General features: G+C 38.1%; 2 protein-coding genes across 8 annotated transcripts; both read right to left on the minus strand.

Moving 5' to 3' along the window:
• Positions 1 to 967: 967 nt before the first annotated feature.
• Positions 968 to 5,337, minus strand: GP (probable phospholipid hydroperoxide glutathione peroxidase). Of its 2 annotated transcripts, XM_010257109.3 has the most exons (7): positions 5,245 to 5,337; positions 5,063 to 5,124; positions 4,311 to 4,387; positions 4,091 to 4,152; positions 3,807 to 3,925; positions 1,390 to 1,557; positions 968 to 1,236 (listed from the first exon to the last, which is right to left on the minus strand). In XM_010257109.3, the coding sequence occupies exons 2-7, from the start codon at positions 5,114 to 5,116 to the stop codon at positions 1,204 to 1,206; spliced, it is 513 nt and encodes a 170-aa protein (XP_010255411.1). In that variant the 5' UTR covers positions 5,117 to 5,124; positions 5,245 to 5,337; the 3' UTR covers positions 968 to 1,203.
• A 1,005-nt stretch (positions 5,338 to 6,342) lies between these two features.
• On the minus strand, positions 6,343 to 15,696 carry LOC104596088 (multiple C2 domain and transmembrane region protein 7). Of its 6 annotated transcripts, none has more exons than XM_088895611.1 (2): positions 15,128 to 15,505; positions 6,343 to 9,710 (listed from the first exon to the last, which is right to left on the minus strand). In XM_088895611.1, the coding sequence occupies exon 2, from the start codon at positions 9,600 to 9,602 to the stop codon at positions 6,567 to 6,569; it is 3,036 nt and encodes a 1,011-aa protein (XP_088751737.1). In that variant the 5' UTR covers positions 9,603 to 9,710; positions 15,128 to 15,505; the 3' UTR covers positions 6,343 to 6,566. The 6 variants fall into 6 exon arrangements, 5 of the variants coding, with proteins under 5 accessions (XP_088751737.1, XP_010255412.1, XP_088751738.1 ...); XM_010257110.3 differs by lacking the exon at positions 15,128 to 15,505 and adding an exon at positions 12,167 to 12,481; XM_088895612.1 differs by lacking the exon at positions 15,128 to 15,505 and adding an exon at positions 12,204 to 12,470.
• Between the last annotated feature and the right edge of the window lie 3,939 nt (positions 15,697 to 19,635).

Consider the following 19,635-nt stretch of genomic DNA (forward strand, 5'->3'; position numbering starts at 1 on the left):
ATCAGAATCTCTTGGATTCGGAACTAGAATCCTCTATTTCAATGCTTACTATTTATTTACATTTTATTAAGAATTTATTATTAATATATTATTATTATTATTTTACTACTGTTTTATTAATATTAAGATTTAATTTTTTTTTGTCAGAAATTATTTACTTCTTGATAAGACTCTAAAACAAGGCAGTTGAAATGGGAATGATCAGACAAATGGAACCAAATGGGCGACACTTATTACAGAAAACCAAATGGACCCTAAGTTCCCGTTTAGGAGGGCACAGCTTCTAGGGTTGCAAGTTAAATTCTACATGAAAAAACTGTGAAGTCTGGTTTGATTTGAGGGAATAAGGGTTTGGAATGGGAATAGGAATGAACCATTCCATTTCCAACTGTTTGATTGGGTGGATCAGAATCTCACTCCCATTCTTGATGGAATGACATTCCCCCATTTGAGAGAATAGCCATTCCCTCCCCTCCCTTAGAAATGAAATCCCATTTCTGCTGATTCCAATTTACATTCTCATTCCTGTCTGAACCAAACAAACTATGAGAATAGACCATTCCAATTCCAATTCTGATTCCGAAAGATTTTGATTCCAACTGTGAACCAAACGGACCCTGAAATTGGTTTATATGAACCAAAAAAGTAAAAACCAATTCGATTTTTTACTTATAACCTAAGGTTCGTCAAGGGCCTAGGCTGAAACCCAGTTCAACCCAAAAAATTTTAATTCCCACATTCGTAACAATGAATCGTTTGTATAAATCCAAAAAAGCAGATTTTGACTTTCTCGATAACCATTACCTGGTGAGGACTGAGGACTTGAGGAGGATTCCAATCGTTTTAAGTATATTTCATATTTCCTCATTCTTTCATCTCTAATCTTCGACGAAAGGGATGAGTTGTAGATGGATAATGCGCCATCACCATGGATGGTTGCCAAGAAATTGTATGTACTACAAAAAACTTTTCAGTGCGATATAGATACCATATATACCAGAAGGAAATACTGTTGACAATAACTTGTGCAAGTGTATCACAGGCACAGCACTTTTCAGTGTGAAACTTCAATGTCTGTTTAAATAGAAAACAATCTGGTACAACTCATATCTGAGACAGCACAACTGCATAGCCATTGTGAAACTTATTTATTTAGCGGGGGAAATAAAACCTCTGCATCACAATTCACAGGGCACAGCACTTTCAAGAGATACCCAATAGCTTCTTTATATCCTTCTGCACAATAAGATGAGATGCAGGGACAAAAGAAATACACCATCCATTAGATTATAACAATGTCAACAGGTAAATTAATGAAAAGTCGGTATCAACCCATATCAACATCTGCAAACAAAATCCAAGTTAATAAACCGATACTTAATTATATACCTCTATGCTAAGAGGAGAAGTCGTTGGAGCATATCGGTCGATCACATGCCCCTCTTTGTCAACCAGGAACTTTGAGAAGTTCCACTTAATGCTGTCTCCAAAAATCCCACCTTTGCTTGACTTTAAGAACTTGTAAATGGGGGCTGCATTTTGACCATTCACATCAACCTAATCCAAGATAACAAAACCAAATTGTTAGAGTAACGTGGTTCCTTCTGGATATAGAATGTCTTTGCTCTCATTTCCAACTTTTGGAGGTTTTGGGGACGGCTATATTTTGTGGTCTTATCCAACTTTCCCTTTAGATGATTGATACCAGTAACTTTATTTGTCATAGGCTCACAAGGACAAAAACCATAGACATACAGCAAAAAAAAGGAATTAAATACAGAACACAATGGTCTTTTACTTCCTTCACAACAATGTTAATTTTCATTGTCTTTCTTGATGACTCATTTTCCAGCAGGGTAAACAGCAACTAAGCATACACGTTTCACTGGCATTGGCAATCACAAGGAGAGTTTTAAGCATAGGGAATGTGATGGAGAGAGCAAAGCATTGCAAAATAAGCTAGCACGAAAATTTGACTACGATTCTTGACAAACATTTATGTTTTATGTGCTCAGTTTGATAGATGATTTGTTTGTACTTTGGAGTCAGTCTATTTAGGCTCCATTTGTTTGGATTGTGCAAATCTGAACCAGATACAAATTGTGCACCCGGTTCAGTTTTGCATCCATTTGTTTGTAACTATGGTTTACACTCCTACACTCCTAACTGATGCAAAATTTGTACTTTTTGTCTCATTTGCACCACTTTTCTCGTACCTTAATTCTATCACATCATCTACCTGACTCCCAATCAAACAATCCTTCTATTTCATTTTCTTCCATATGAGGTGGAGACAACATCATTTTACTTTCTATTTTACTTCTTGCAAACAAATTAGGCAAAGTCAAATCTGAAGCAAAAGCAAACCAGAACTAACACTCAACGTATTTGCACTCCCATACATTTACACCAGTACAAATGATCACACTACAAGCTGAACCTTAAGGATTATGACAAATTGATCTCTCAACTAAGAATATCACCTTTAGATTAAATAAATAAACCATGTCACTTGTGCTTCAAATTATAAGATTTGCTCATCTAGGTTATTTTATGATTTTTTTGATAATGTATTTTATGATTTAAGATTTTACCCCATTATTTTAATATTGCTCTTGGAGAGATAACATGGTAGGAGGTAAGATGTTTTCATTGCCTGGCAGTTGATGTCTGATGCCTGCAATCAGGCTAGTTTTTCTACTGGCACAAAAATCCCTTAGTGGTCCTATTCTAGTGACCTTATTCTCTTGATTACTGAAATTTTGGATTTCTGCTGGTTACAAAGTTCAACATAGATTTAAAAAAAAAAAAATCAGTCTAGCCACCAATTTCCTACCTCTTCACCCCTATGATAATTTCTAAAAGCCCTAACTAGTACACTCTTTTCCACTCCCCTACTTGTAACCCCCACTTCCATTAAAAAAAAAAGGAAAAGGATAAAAAGAAAAAAAAATAAACTAAACCACTTTTGCTTCTTTCAGTGGAAGTTAAATACATAAATCTCATGTCCAATGGTTTCCATTCTTACTTAATACAGTTAACTGTCTAACAGTCTTTGAATCTCTTTCTGGATCCAGAGGCAGGGGATTTTTAGTTTATGCATACATAGGGCATGGTGAAGATAAGGAAAGTCTAGAAAATGTGTTTTTTTTTTTAATGAGACTTTTTTGTTTCATGATTATGTTAGTCAATCTCTGCTAGAATTCAACTTGGGCTGTTTTCTATCAGATATCAGTTCCAACAGTTGAACAATCAAACCATAACCTTACCAAAGACTAACTTGAAAACTAAACTCAGCCAATTCAATCAACCCTACCACAACCCAACTATGGTCAAAGTAGACCTGGATTTCAGAATGATATAAGAAAGAAGACAAATAAATAAGGACATAAAGACTACTGTTTCAAGACTTGTATTCAAATGCTTTTACTCCTAACATAGTTCATGGTGCTGACAGAAATACTCTTGTGAGTTTGGACTTCAGATAAAATGCAGAATCTCATAATGTGATCTAATGGAGATCCTAGACTCTGCGTAGGGGTCTTCACATTCTATTTGTCACACTATATTTGCAGTCACAAGAATATTTACATCTAAGGTGTTTCCCCAAAAAAATAATGAAACTTTAGTAGTTGATTAAGATGACATGGGTAAGCTAATTGGATATCCAACACAATCTCTATCACAAATAAATTCAAACCAAGGGAAAAAGAGAAACCCGCTATTTGCTTGTAGTAGTCAGTAGTCTGAAAACCACAGAAGCATTTTGTCTGTTGAAACAAACCTTAAAAGATCTTTGAGCTCACCTTATCAAAGATTGGAAACTCAGCCTTGAATCGAGTGCAGGAAAATTCTAGTATCTGCTCATTAGTCCCTGGCTCCTGATGACCAAACTGATTGCATGGGAAAGCCAATATTTCCAGACCTGCACAAGAAACCGACAAGGGCAAGTTCATTTCAAAAGTAAAGAAATGAGATAAAATCCCTTTGTCTGTACAAAATTAGTATCCTAGAAAGCAACCAATGCATGAAAAAAGGAGTATGCGTTTATGTATGCAAACCATATGAAATAAGAAGTCAAAGGCCAGACCTTGATCTTTGTACTTCTCATATAGCGTACTCAGCTCCGTGTAGTTCGAATTGGTCAATCCACTAAGGAACAATTAAAGAAAAGTTATATGAATAATACATGTGGGAGAAATTGTATATATATATATCATTCTCTAAAATCCTAAAGTCTAATTTGGATCAAACTCCAGGAAGTGTTGAAATAATAACAAAAGAAACAAACAAGAGACTATAAGATATACCACTGGGATGCCACATTGACAACCAACAGAACCTTTCCCTTGTAAATGCTAAGATCCACATCATTTCCCCTAGCATCCTGCAAGTAAAAGAAAATCCAAAATGTAATGAGAAATATAAGTAGAGAAAATAAATAAAACAACGTGAAGAGCTGCACAAATACCAAAGACCAACATCATTAACAAAACTAATCACAACAGGTTTCTGGATTTTTGCCGTGAGACCAAATACCCAACTGAATCCAAATTCAGTTGTGAAGACTGAATCTAAATTCCCAGTAATGACCGTAATATAATCACGAATCAAATGAAAGAGCAGTTTCGGAAATTCAAAAGATAACCAACCCAGTAATACAAAAAACAGGCTTGAAGGGGAATATGGGGTGAGGCACAGCCCTTTGTTATGTTACTCCTATCGGACTCATCAATCCCAAGCTTCATCCAGAAGTTATAATACTAACAAACCCATCCCCTGTTACTGCTTCCGAACAGATCCTCATAGAATTCAAAAGCAGAGAGAGAAAAACCATGTAAGTAAAACAACAGTAAATTTATCACAGATTAACAGGCTACATCAATAGCCAGAAATCCGTGCTAACAATCAAGAAAAGAGAAAAATGGAATTAGCAATTAAACAGCCCACCCCAAAATTCTGAAGTAGAGACAGACCAAATAGAGAAAAAGAAAAAAAAAATACTAACATCACATAAAATTTTCAATTGAACAAAGAACCAGCACCGAACGAAAAGACTAACCTTGACAGTGAAGTCGTGAATAGATCCTTTCTCCTTCTTCGATTGGCTTGCCATCGTAGAAGCTGAAAAAAGGACGGGTTTTGGGGAGAAAAAACTCAAAAAGAATGGCACGATAGACTGCGGAACAACAGAAGCAGATAAAATGGGTGGCTTAGAATCGAAACAAAATTGCTTAAATATACCGAAAGAAGTAGAGATGGTAGACACCACGACTTCTGCAACTTAAAAATGCGAGCTGGGGAAGACAAATGACAAAGCATAGAAAGGTCCGCAAGCAAGTGGAAGTGAAGATATATGTTTCCGGAGTTCAAATCATCTCTCCGCCGTGTATTGAGAACATCTTTAAATGATGACATCATCATTTTTAATATCTGATTTTGATCTCTTATTTCGGCTTTATTCCGATTATTTTGTAAAGAATTTAAAAACACGTGTCTGTGTCTGTGTCTGTTAAATATGTTTACGTGGAACATGACAGTCCACTACCGGTCTGTTCTACTTAACCTTGCTTTGTTAATTGTTGCGTTCACACTTGCCTTTGCCTACTCACCTACTATTTTTTTAATGTTCAAATTTGAATTGAAATTGGATATTAAAAAATTAATAAAATAAATTAAAGAAAGTGACAATTAAGGTTGTCAGATCCGATCTTATCAGTCGGACAGATTAAGCCTTTCCGTTTTTATTAATTTTCTTTTTTTAGTATTTTTCATTTTAGGCTTATTTATAAAGTTTAAGCCTTTCATTTTAGTATTTTTCATCTTATCAGTCGGACAGATTGACGTGTCTTTCCGTGAGGTTTTTGATTATTTATAAATCAAGAAAACCAATTTTCAGTCTATTTACATTTAGCATACGTTAAAAAGACACGACAAGCTTATTTTAGATTGATTTAAAAAAGTTATAAATAAAAATTTTCACATCTTTCGCATTTTATTTTCACGCATAAAAAATACGCATCTGCCAAATATACTTCAAACTGTTCAAACCTCTATGCAGAAACTCAATATGTCTTTTGTCGGTCAAACTACCAGAAAATCTTGTCAAAAAGACGCGTTAAATGGGCCAAAAGGTCTGGTCAAAGCATTTGACCAAAAAATTTAGATATCTAGAAAGAATCTAACAACACTGGGTTGGAATTGGATTGCCCCAGAAGGTAAACCCAAAGGAACCGTTTGAACATAAAATTTAGACATATAGAAAGAACTATGGCTGGACCATGACCCAATTTACAAGTGTCATAACACCATTTGATGTCCTCGGTAATTATCACATGTGACGTTTTACTTTGAATCTTCATGAGAAGGGGTATAAACAATAATCAATGGCAATGGTATTCTCCACAGCATATCAATCAGGGAAACTACACCAATTCCTCAACATCTAAAAGTCACTCAAAACAAGATCGTAAAGAACTAACTATACACAACCGACGACACCCAACACCCATAATAGCAAGCTCACCGGAACACCCAAGTGTCAAGTGTGTATCTGATCTACATTCTCACAACATACTATCTGTCCTTGCAGGCAGGCGCCGGAAGAAGTTGATTGGCACCGACGGCAACTTATGGCGGAACCTTGGGTGTCTCATCCAATATATTCCGATCACAACCGCCACCACCTGAAAAGGTGTCACATACAACACCAGTGCTGCTATGAGACAGAACATGACGAAGATTGCCGTGGCGCGTGGATCCCGCCAGCTTAGCAATGCCTGAACCCTCTCTCCCTGGGTTGCTATGTCCCCAACAACCGTCTGTACCCTTCCTGCCACACTCCTCAGCCTGTCATACCTCATTCGCACCAGCTCTTGACTGCGAGATGTTGGGAATGTATCAAACTCCTCGTCAAGCTCATCAGGATGCAACCCCTCGGCACAAGATATCCGTGTGTTCATATGTGGGGGATAACGCGGCCGGTACCGGAAATTCCATAAGCCTATGAGAAACATGTACAAGAATACAGTTGGAAGTATCAGTTCTGGGAAGCAGACAAACATCACATAGAGCACATGCACAAGCACAGTGGTGATTGGATTCTTCCAGATACAGACATCTCCCAACCATTTACCAACTGCAAGCAAACCCGAGAAAACTGCAACTATTCGAAAGAAATTTGCCTTGCTCCGCCTCATGCTCCACATATGGGAATCCACATCAGACATATACTCCACCACCTCCTTCCGAAGTGGGGGCTCTGCCCTGCTCAGACGTGCTGCCACAATGTTCACAGCCTGTTGACGCAGCATGTCAAGCTGCATTATTGTTAATGGTCGTATATAATGCATCTTCGGCAACAATGGCCGTGAGTATATAAACATCATGTTCATCGTCGACGTGCATGAAAAACGTATTGCCATATGCAACTCCCCCATTTTCTTAACACCTGAAGGGTGCAGGACTAGCAATGGGTAAGAGTGTGTATACACTCGACCTGCCTCGAGTGTAGATATTCGTATCCTTACTTTCCCGATCTTGTTATCCTTGTTACCACCACCATCTGTACCCTTTTCCCCTAGTTGGCTGTTGTCGAATACACCTACAATAAGAACTGTGGCTGGATCATACACCTCCCAGGTATACTGCTCGTTGTATTTTGGGGAAAGGCTGTTGATGATGGTACGTGTACGCACCCATTTATGGCCATACTTTGCTACACAGTATGTGTCTGATGTACCCTTTCTGTCTCTTGTCTTCATTGGGTGAAGCCCGTCTGCATTCAGAATCCCAAGTTCCAGTACTCCAATTGATGGCTTCCATAGCTGCTTTGCTGTGGGACGAAGGTCACTACTATAGTGTGTCGACTCATCAAGCACGTGGTATCCGCCATCAAGACAGACACGGAGGTGGAGACGGCTGGAGAACTTATCCTTCTTCAACTGATCTACATCAACCGCAGCATCTGGCTTTTCAAGGTGGAACCAACGGGTGTGGATAAGCCGATCATCTGCACGCTTTTCAATTGAGTTCAGAGGTATGATCACCCTCCCAATTAACTCATTTTTGTTTGGCCCAACACGATCTTCAACTGAAAGAACTAAATGATCTTCAAAGGGTTCAGCAGCAACAAGTAGCATATCCTCATTCCAGATTGGGCTCATCGTCCGGGCCTGAACAGTCTTTGTTTTTAACACCTGGTTGCCAAGCTGTACCTTGACATACACCTCAGGGAAACGATTCTTCTCGGTTGGAATGACATCTTGTGCCTCTATAACATTAACACGTACATACCATAACCTTGGTGCATGGTAGACCTTCGAGCGGATGTATGTGGAGGCAGCTGCAGAGCTATCGGTAGGGGTCACTGCGTCAGAATGCCATGCATCAGGGAATGCTTCATCCGCTTGCGTGCCAATCCAGACAGCAAGCATCAACTCGCCTTTTGTCTTCTCTCCTTTCTTATCTTGAAGCCGGTACCACTCTGGAGCCAATGGACTATCTGGGGGAACTCTAATAGGTACCTCGTTGAGGTCAAACATGATAATGCCAACGAAATCATCTTTCACAAGATCCTTGTCCTTGACCACAACTTCCAGTACAGATGATTGCATCCGGTCCCTTGCAAAGGCAAACACCTCATTCCATTCGGGGTTTTGCTTTTTCTCAAAGTGCCTTGTAACTCCTTTATAGTTTCCAACCTTGACTTCCACATATGGGTCAAGACTTCCTGTAATGTCCATGGGTGGAAGCTCCCGGGCCTTGACAACTCGTACAAAAAGGAACTGCATCTGCTCCACTAGGTCATAAGTGCTAGCAGGCTTATCTGCACGTATAACACGGCCACCAACAATCTGTCCCCCTCCAAGGAATGGACTGGTCTCTTTAAGTGCATAGTCAACAGGTTGGGATGCTGTTTCCGAATGCATCCTAACAATTTTTACTGGTTGTGGTGGTTCAGCTTTCATCTCATCGACAGTGTATTTCACTGGTTCGGTCACTGGTGCCGTAGAATGTTGTTGCTGTTCGTGATTCAGATTAGGGAGGTGATGGAAAGTGCGTCTTGACTCAGCTTTGTCATTGGAGAGTGGATTTGGAATTGAATCTGCAACTGATTGAGCTTGTGTTGGAGCTTGTTTTGGGCGTGATTCAAAAAGTGGGATGGCTTCCATTGCAGGAAGAGGGTTTGATGATTTTATGGATGGATCATCAGTGATGTACACTTTCAGACCAAGCTCTCCTTTCACACGAGAAAATATGCCACGCTTTTCTAAAGGGTAATGCAAGACAACAGCATCAGAGTAGGGGACAAATGATGTCCCAGTGAGACGGACCTTCCCAAGAAAGGATCTAGAGTGGGTGGCTTTTATGTTGTTATAAACATAGGCATCCAGAGAAAGGTTCTGGATGTTGCTCGGGTCAGAGATATTGAAATAAAAGCTTTCATTCCAAACAGGATTAAGATCTTTTTCTTTGGTGGTGGTACGGAACCTCTGGCCATCAAAATGGAGCTCAACAAAGGCATTGGATGAGCCCTGCCCATCTTTGGGTATCAGGTTGTGGGCACTCACCACTTCCACACCTAGTTTTAAGTTGCTCATGGTGGATTTGTTTCTTGTCTCAACTTTTTATGCTATATACAGCTGCTCGGAAGGGCCAGTGATGGGATTATTGACTGGCTCAGAAAGATAATTGGAGACTGCTGGCAGCTGAAACAGAGAAAACAAAAAGTTTAGTGATAGTAACCAGTCAAATGCAAGGTAGCTGGAACCGGAAAGCAAACAATTGTGGAATTGGTTAAGTAATAAAGGTGGTTTTTTTCATTGAAATAAAAAACAACGTGAACAGTACACAAAGCAACTAATTAATTCAAATGTGAGCAAATGGAAAGTGCAGTCTACATGGTAAACACCACAGACAAAACATTGTGTGTCATAGAAAGTATTGAAAATTAAAATGCAGTCTACACTGTCAATTCTGATGTGAATACCATGTAGAGAGCTGTTTTTTATCAGCTTTAGCAATCAAAGGCATTTTACTAATGTAGCATACAAAACCATGACACTGGTATTTCTTCTTGAAGCCATTCAATTTGAGCCCTTTGAGAAGTTTTTCAGAACCCCTCAGTCATAAGGGAATCACCTCAGATGAGCCCTCATGGACATGGGGGAGAACTAACTAGTTATTAGTTATTATGACAAAATGGTATACAAAAGAAAGTACTCCAAACTACCCAGAGAGGGAGAATTATGCATGAAACTTCAAGGTTCTCCAGCATTTTGCAGCACATATTTCAGTTTTGCAATTGAGGCTGTTAACACCATGATTCAATTCTCAATGGCATGCTTTCCTACAACTATATTACCAGTTTCAGGTGCCAGATAAAATAGGTCATTATTCAAGAATTAATAACTGGTGAAAAGGTATATGATTATGCAAAATAAAGTTGCTAAGATGACCATTTCAATAAGCAGTCAATATGACAAAGTAAATTGTACATGGTGTAAGTCTTTTAACCAGCCCCCAGTAGCCAAACTAAATTGCTAATATGACCCCTTCGTATTTTATTAATATTTTTCAAATAAACACCTTACCTAAAAAATAAGGCAAACTATACAAATCAACACCAAACCCTCAGCGAAACTACTGCTAATGATATATAAAAGAAATGCAAGACTCGCCACATAGAAGAAAAGCTACAAATAAGAATAAAAAGAGATGAAAACTAAATTAGCAAATTAAGGGAAAAAAAAAGCTATTTTTATAATTAATAGATCAAAGACGCATCATGACAGACTGGATCCTACACTATTATTTGAAAAATGGTTGAACAGCAACAGAGTCTATCTCCTACACGTCTCACCCACTAAACTCAGATGCAGCAGATACAGTGATTAATGGGAGTTGTTAATCACTAAAAATATGGGCCATCAAGATAAAGAATATACCTAGGTGAACATTTAGAACAAATGGATTAAAAGGAGATACTTGGGTTTTCTCTGTCAAAAAAAAAAAAAAAAAAAGAAACTCAAGAAAGGCGCATGCTAACAAAAACCCAATCTGCAATTAATTGGCAAATACCAACCACAAACTTGGACATAATGTATTTTATCCATTTCCAGTAACAGTTTTGGGTATAGATGAGCAAAAAAGAGATAAAATGAACAAAAGTAAAATCAAGGTCCCCACTCCCTTTCTTTCACTTCTATATTGTCTGTCAATTTTTTCCATGAAGTTAAAGTATACTTTCATTCATGTATATGACATAATCTTCAGCCGCTAAGCAAGCTTCTTGCAAATCCAGAAAAAAAAAAGGATGATCCTTTTTCAAACCATCATCTAAACTCACTCAGACCGAGCTCCAACCTAGAGGGAAAAACAAAGATAAAATAAAAAAGCAAGAGAATATAAAAAATTAAAATTAAAAAAAATAAAAGAGACATTCTACACTTTTGACATGAATCACTTAAAGCAAATTCCACGAGCATAAACTTAATTAGGTTAATTCGGCCAACTATACAAAAGAGAAATCAGAAATTCCAAAGATCACATCCTGAATCCATTAAGAGCAAAAGAAGGGAAAATTTTTCACCTTTTCAGTAATTCTGTTAAGGTCTAGCAGATCATAATCGAAAATCAAGACGAGTGAATGACAGGGCTTTGTCTTCTCCGGATTATTTAGTTAACGAAGAAAATATGAGTTTCCAGTGTTTGGGAAGTAAAATAGAAAAGAAAGAAGAAAAGGGAAAAAAAAAAGAAATGTATAACAGAAAACAAAACGATTTCTCGTGGAGCTCTCAGCAAAACACAGGAAACCAAACTGCAGAGGAGTAAACTGGCTTTGACATAACATGATCTCTCTCAACTAATGTTTCATAGTTTCTTTAATATTAAAGATCCTTATTTACAGAAGAACTAATCGAACATCGACTTGTTCAAGTTTCAGATGTCAAACTAAACCGATTAAAGGTATGGAAAGCTTCGTTCTATAACCATCTTAAATTCAATAAACATAAAACTAATGATCAACGAAGCATGCTTTCAAGACTCCACGTTAACGAACATACAAAAACACAAGATTCAGAAAGAGCAAGCCCTTTGAGCTTACTGGTCAAACATCAACGGAAAGGATGAAGAAATTTAAAAAAGAGTCACCTTTATTCACCTTTTTTGTTCTGGTAGTTTAAGTAAAAAGAAGGAACCTGTCACAGAAAGAAGGAGAAGTGCGGAGCCACATAAGAGAAAGAAGATACGGAGAAGAGGCGAAAAGAGAAATGAAACCCTAGGAAATGGTTCTGCTTCTGCGATGGTTGGCAGAGAGAGAGAGAGTCGTGTCAAAAACGGGAAAGATCAAATTTCAGGGCAAACAGGGTCTTGTATTGCAGTGGTCGTGGTTGTCCTTCCTTCCTAGTCCAGTCATGGACCTCCCTCCCTCCTTTTTATTTTGTTTTAAATTGAAGGGTATATTTCTGGTAAGTAATCAATAATTTGCGTAATGAGTAAATGCTATTTATATATTTCCATTCCAGCTTTTCGACTCTTCCATTTTATTTCTATAACCGTAAATTGTAAATGTGTTTTTAATTTCATATTGAAGTAGCGTTGTGAAATGATATTGTGAGTGGGTAACAGATTACTTAGCAGTCACGCCAGTCGCCACCAACGGCTCGTTCTCAAGTCTGAAGAGTCTCAACGAAAGAAACCGTGTGTCTATTCTTTTTGGGTAGCTGCTGCTCATGTCATCCATCAGTCATCTCTTTTGAATGGAAATAGCAGAAACGCCGCACAGGACGCCCGTTGTTCGCTGCGGTACGGGACGGATGGCTAAGGAATGGGTAAGAACAATTGGATTTTGGAATATTCCATCCACTGGTGGGACTGGGAGCGAAAATAATAGCCTCAAATATCAAGGGCTCTGATTTATTGTTTCGGCGCAGGGCTACGACAGCAATTGTGGGTTCAACTTCTTCTGGCACACGTGGCTGTTGGAGATTTCTTCAAAGAGTAAGGTGATGCGTCCACGTTTCTGAATTCTGAAATGCATCTTTAGATGTCAACGGGTGGGGTTCGGACTTCGGTGCGGGTTTGCCTAAATGAAGAGGGGTACCGATTACCGAATCCGCCCCACCCCCGACTCATGTAACATAGTACCTACATCCAATTGATTTGATAGATGCCTTATTAATGGGTCGGGTCTGTACGAGCTCACCCCAACCCGAACCCGATTACTCTTCTTCACTTTCTTTTTTGATTTAATGAAATCTTTTCTTACCAATTTAAAGTTTCATATGGATGTTGGGTTTGTTTTAGTGATGCCTTCTATAGTTCTTATGACCACGACATTTCCTGGTTCCAAAATTTGTTCTACACATAAAATACAATAAATTAATTAATGGAAGGAAACTGAGCTCTCTCTCTCTCATAGAATCGATTATAGGCGAGCAAAGAGTATGCTGTTCAAAGAGATTGATTGGGGATGGACATGGATATCACATGGACATGGATTCCACCATTGACAAATGACAATTATTTGTATACCATTCAATAAACTAAAATTGAGAAAATCCAATAATTTCTATGAAAATTTATTTTCAATCACAAAATAAATGGATGAATGCACCTCTTCATGTTGCTTTCTTTCTTGGGTTCTCAACCTTCCCTTGACTACCATTTTTTTTTTTCCTTTATATGTTGTTGCCGTCCATTGAATAGGTCTAAACTTTAAAAAATGACGGTTGATGGTTTTTGTACGGTGATGATTGTTCTTGCCGTTGGTTTCATTTTTGCATTCTAAGCATTATTTTAATTAAAACAAAAAAAAAAAACTTCTGGCTAAACAGTTGGAAACAAATCTGCCCTCATGACAACAAGGGAACTACAAAGTAGACGAACGGGACCAAGCAAATCCACAAAGCATCAAAGCTTCTTCTGAACATGTGCATATACCTTATATTTGAGATTGTTGAGTTATTGCATCTGGTGGCATTCCTTCATGAAGTTGCTAATATTGTTCCATGGGGGGCTCCATCTTCTTATGGAGACAGTTGATGATAAAGCTCGAATGTGTTGGGGGAATTCACATATAATTTGATGAGCTTCATCACTGGCAGCCCATGTTTCGGTTTCATTTATCGACCATTCTCTTACATCCCTGCAAGAGACATTAAAATTTATTTTGAACTCCCTTCTCCCCGGTTTAACAATAAACCTTAATGTATTCATCAAAATCAGACCTGATTCTTGCTCCAGTTATTTTGGTGGGGGGGATATATATACTGATCGTTGAAAATCTTCTCATTCCTTATTTTCCAAATATTCCAGAGAACAAATCCAGCTTTTTTAAATCAAATTCATACATTTTTGCTGCTATATTAAGACGGATCCTATGCCACCATTCCATAAACAATTCATTAGAATTTGGCGTAATTCCATTTACCCCTACATTTTCTCATACTTGTTTCGAGTGTTGACAATACATAAACGAGTGTTCAATATCTTCTTCTTGTCCACAGAAGGGACAATCGGCCTCAACTCTTAAACCCCAGGTCCCATCAACCGGTAGGCTGTCTTGATTGAAAAGTTTCTTTTGGGATCAGGTTTCCAAATCATGGAATCTTGCTAGTCTCTAATTGGGATTGGGATGGCTCTAATTTTTTCCCCATAGGTTCTGAGGAAGTAGGATCAATATTTTATTATTGTTCTAAGATTTTCAGTCATTAATGATATTACTTACCATTAGGTTTTGATTATGATCACTTGGAGTGCCAAAACTTTCTAACAGAAGGGTTTTCCACTCAAACATCTTTTCAAAAATTGATAGACTGGCCATTTCCTACCCTCCAAGAAATTCTTTTTTTTTTTTTCTCTACTTTTTAGTACTCCCCTCCAAGCCTAGGAGATGTTCTTTTCTTAGTCAATCTGTCAAAAATCTTCATTGTTCATAACTTCGCTAAACTCACAACATTTATTCTTTATTCTGTTAGGATTAAACTCTGAATTACCGATTAATTAGTATGACAATCTAAAAAACAATTGAAAAATATGTAAATTATAAAGTAAATAATAAAAGCGAAAGCAAAAAGTAAAGATGACACCAGATTTATGTGATTCGGTTAAAGTGACTTACATCCACAGGAGAGGGAGGAGAACTTGTTTTATTGATGTCTTTGATGAGGGTACTACAGAATGGCCACCTTAATAGTGCCGGGGATGCTTCTAACGAAGCCTTGACGCACTCCTTGGCATAGACTGCAAAGGCAGAGAAACCAGTAGATAACAATATCAAATAGAATTGCTTCGATCCGAATGGGTTTTCGGCCTGAGTTCAACTGATACTGTAAGTAACGACTATTACTGGTGAGAGTTTCTGGGACAGGATTCACAGAAGGGGCGAGGATGTGCTGGAATGCTTCTGGTAACAGTCCACGGCAACGAATTACGTCTGATTCATCGTCACTGTGGAGCAAAGGTGTCGACTGTCTCTTCCTCTTCTGAACTCTCTTCTCACCCTCTCTCTGAATTCTCTACTCCTTTTATAGAGAAGAAAATGGGAACGTGGTCCCTAAATTTCATCAAGATGAAGGGGTGGAGCAATTAGAGGAATAATTAGTGGACTGTTGAATTGCTGAGCCACACCAATCGTCAACATATCCAATGCAATTCCTTTCTTTAATCCCCATCTCCCATTTATCTTAGACTTGCAAATTGTATCCCATTTATCTTAGGCTCAGTTTGGAAAAAGTATAAATACAAATATATACAGTGCAAATACATATAAAACAATACAAAATACAAGGCTTTGCACTCTACATATTTGCATTTGTATTCATTCCAAACTAAGCCATAAGTCCCTATAGAAAATTTCTTTGTTTATTCTCCAGTGTTTTAACCAACACTTTGGGAAACTTGAAGGACCTCATTAGGAATTGTGAAATCGTTGAGACAGAAACCTTGAGCAGAATGACCCTTCCTGCCAGAGAAAGGGAGTTTCTCTTCCATCCAGCAAGCTTCTTATTTACATTGTCCTCTACTTGATTAAAAGTTTCTTTGGTTACTCTTCCCTCAATAATTGGGGCCCTAAGTAATTTTCATTTTTCCTTTCAATCGGGATTTTTAGGACTCTAGAGAGGACTTTATGAAGTCTCTTATGAATATTTTTTTGAGAAGAAGATAGTCGATTTTCCAAATTTTGGCTTTTGGCCTAAAGCACTTACGTACATTTCCATGGTTTCGTTGATTCTCAAGGCATTGTCTATGTTTGCTTTCGCAAATATAATGCAATCATCTGCAAATTAAAGATTTGAGATAGTTGATCCAGTTCTCGATGCTTTAAATCCTAAAATTTCCTTGTTTTGATTGTCCTTCTTACTCATGAGTCTATATAGAGATCCATTGTCCTCGTACATCTTTGTGTTGAGCGGTCCAACTTTTGAATCATAGCTTCTGCCTGTATAGACTGCACTATAGATAAGTCGGTTCAATTTTAGAGTAAAATGAACGTCAACCAACTTTTCAACTGTTGAGTTGTGGGGAAATGACATTTGCCCTAGTTTTTGTCTTGACTAAACAATCCTAGGTAAAGGTGTAAATTGGGTCAGGCCGGGCCGGGCCAGTACGACCTACAAGTAACTCGTGCTTTGTGTAGGCCAAACTGGGTTGTGCTTGCCCTTGCCTCCTCTAAGATACTTCAGAGGTTTGGCCCGACATGGCCCATGGCATGATCCCAAGCGGGCCTGGATTGTGCCATGTTGTGCCGCCAGCGAAGCCTTGGGCTAAGCTGGGTCATGGGCTAAGCCAGGCCATGAGAGGCATATTAAAAAAAAATATGAAAACAATGAACATTTAAAAAAAATATGTTCACAAAATAGACAAAAATTTGAAAAATAAAATCTTAAAATTTTATTTTATATGAATCTTGACATATACAATTTTTTATATATGAAATAATAAAGTGAAATTAAAAAAATTACAATACAATTAGAATAAAATAATAATAAAATCAAAAATAAAATTTATACCTATTAATATATTATATATTATTATATAATTATTATTACATACACATATACATATATAAATGTATATAATTATACAATTATATATATATATAATATACAAATAATATATAAGGGTCATGCTGGCCCGTGGACCTAAAAACTCAAGCCCAGCGCTTGCATGCTATAGTAACGGGCTGATTACAACTCTAATTAGGAATGGAAATGGGGCTGGTTCGGGGCAGGGATCATATTCCCCGTCCCCTCTCCCGATTTTGAAATTAACCCCCATCCCCATCCCTAATCCCTGTTGGGGATAAAATTTGTCCTCCATCCCCAATCCCCAACGGGGATGGATTCTCCATGGGGACCTGAATCCTCAAAATTTTTTAGATAATAGTATTTTTTTGAAAAATAAATTTACTTAAAATAAATAAAAATTTTAAATTATAAATAATGCTTTAAATATATTTTGATATATATATATGGTATACATTTAATATAAATAACATTCGGGGTTGGGGCAAGGTAGGGACCTCAATACCCATCCCCAACCCAACCCCGATCGGGTATTCCTATTAATCCCCCTTCCCGTTCCCGCTCCACCAAAACAGTCCCATTCCCAACCCCATCAGGTTAGTAAAGTCGGGTCCCCATCGTGATGGGAAAAATTGCCATCACTAGCCTCTAATTCTAGGGTTACTAAAAGTAAACTCTTGCTTGTGCTTTCAATAATCAATTTTGTCATTTCCAATGAATTTGGTCAGAACTAACCTAACCTGTGTATTTGACTTTGGAGCATAAGCTAGGGGCTGTAATTTGGCATTGTTTGAGATGGATTTGTGGATCCAGTAGTTCCAGGACGAGAAATTGAAGTTGAGGGATTTATCCATTAGAAAAAGAGTTTCACTTATTGTGTTTTGAACACAGGGTTTTTTTAGAACACAAGGTTATGCACATCTCAATACGTGGAATGATTTTGCATAAAGAATTGTATGGATCGAAATTCAAAGGAATGGCTATTCTGTCTTGTCTTTCAATGGAGGCAATCGCCCCATATATATACACTTACATCATGATCAAATTAGCAACTCTAGAAATTAGCAACTTCCTAAAACCATACCTTCATAAAACTCTATCCACAATATTAGCAACTTCCTAAATACAATATTAGCAACTTCCTAAATAATATCTTTCTAAATATATACAGTATCTACAATATATCCATTACTCCCCCTCAAGTTGGAGCATGTAGGTCACGTATGCCCAACTTGCGAAGAAGAAAATCGAACTGTCGTCGCCTAAGTGCCTTGGTCAAAATATCTGCCAACTGATTATAAGTCCGTACATGAGCAGTCTCAATAGTTCGGGCATGCAAAGCATCACGAACAAAGTGACAATCAACCTCTACATGTTTGGTGCGCTCATGAAACACCGGATTAGCCGCAATATACATAGCGGCACGACTATCACAATGCAATTTCATAGGTCTGGGATGTTCCACCCCAATATCACGAACGACACTCTTCAACCATTTCAATTCACACGTCGCAGCAGCCAGACCTGTACTCTGCTTTTACAGATGACTGTGAGACGGTATATTGCTTCTTGATTTTCCAGGAAACAGGAGACCGTCCAAGCATTACAAAATACACAGTCAAAGAGTGTCGTGTCAAAGGACAACTGACCCAGTCGAAGTCACAATAAGCATATAATCTGAGATCACTGTTGAACATGATTCCCTATCCTGGATTTCCTTTTAAGTGTCGGACCACCCGTAGAGCTGCATCCCAATGTTCTTGTCATGGTTGTTGCATAAATTGAGCCAATATATGCACAGAATAACAAATCTCAGGCCGTGTTATAGTAAGATAAATTAATCTCCCTACCAAACGTCTATATTTTTCTGGGTCATCCAAGAACTTCCCGTCGGCTAGTGCGAGTCAATGATTTTGTTCCATGGGCAGATGGGCCGGTTTAGCCCCCAGCAGTCCTGTTTCAAAAATAATACTTAATGCATATTTTCGTTGGCAGAGATAGATGCCCTCATCTCCTCTGGCGACTTCGATGCCAAGAAAATACTTTAGTGTTCCATGATCCTTCATGTGAAAACACCGACTCAGATATTGTTTGAATTGATGTATCATCTCCCCATTGTTTCCTCTCATGACAAGATCATCCACATACACCAAAATACATAGTGTAGCTCCATTTTTATGGTAAGTGAATAAAGAATAGTCTAAATGTGATTGAGTAAAACCATACGTCTTTAACGCCGTACCTAATTTGGCAAACCAGTTGTTGGGTGCCTGTCGCAATCCGTACAGAGATTTGCGCATACGACATACTTTCCCTGAATGTGTAGATGAAAAACCGGGCGGCAATCGCATATACACCTCTTCCGCCAGGTCACCATGCAAAAAGGCATTATGCACGTCCATCTGATGAAGCTCCCACTTTCGTGTCACTGCTACAACCAAGAACAACCGAACAGTCACCATCTTTGCCACTGGTGCGAAAGTCTCATTATAGTCTATCCCGACCTTCTGGTTGTTCCCTAAAATCACCAATCTTGCCTTGTGTCTTTCAATCGTTCCATCTGAATTATACTTGGTCTTATATACCCATTTGCACCCGATGG

This window comes from Nelumbo nucifera, chromosome 1 (assembly GCF_055504915.1).
Source record: "Nelumbo nucifera cultivar China Antique chromosome 1, China Antique-T2T, whole genome shotgun sequence".
In the NCBI taxonomy this organism is placed as follows: Eukaryota; Viridiplantae; Streptophyta; class Magnoliopsida; order Proteales; family Nelumbonaceae; genus Nelumbo; species Nelumbo nucifera.

Bases quoted from the DNA above. Each gene is read 5' to 3' on its own strand.
- LOC104596088 (XM_088895611.1), bottom strand. From the start codon at position 9,602: ATGAGCAACTTAAAACTAGGTGTGGAAGTGGTGAGTGCCCACAACCTG.
- GP (XM_010257109.3), bottom strand. From the start codon at position 5,116: ATGGCAAGCCAATCGAAGAAGGAGAAAGGATCTATTCACGACTTCACT. The intron at 4,388-5,062 runs GTTAGTCTTTTC...TTTTACTTGCAG, and splicing joins TTCACGACTTCACTGTCAAG to GATGCTAGGGGAAATGATGT. The intron at 3,926-4,090 runs GTCTGGCCTTTG...TTTCTTGTGCAG, and splicing joins TGAGAAGTACAAAGATCAAG to GTCTGGAAATATTGGCTTTC.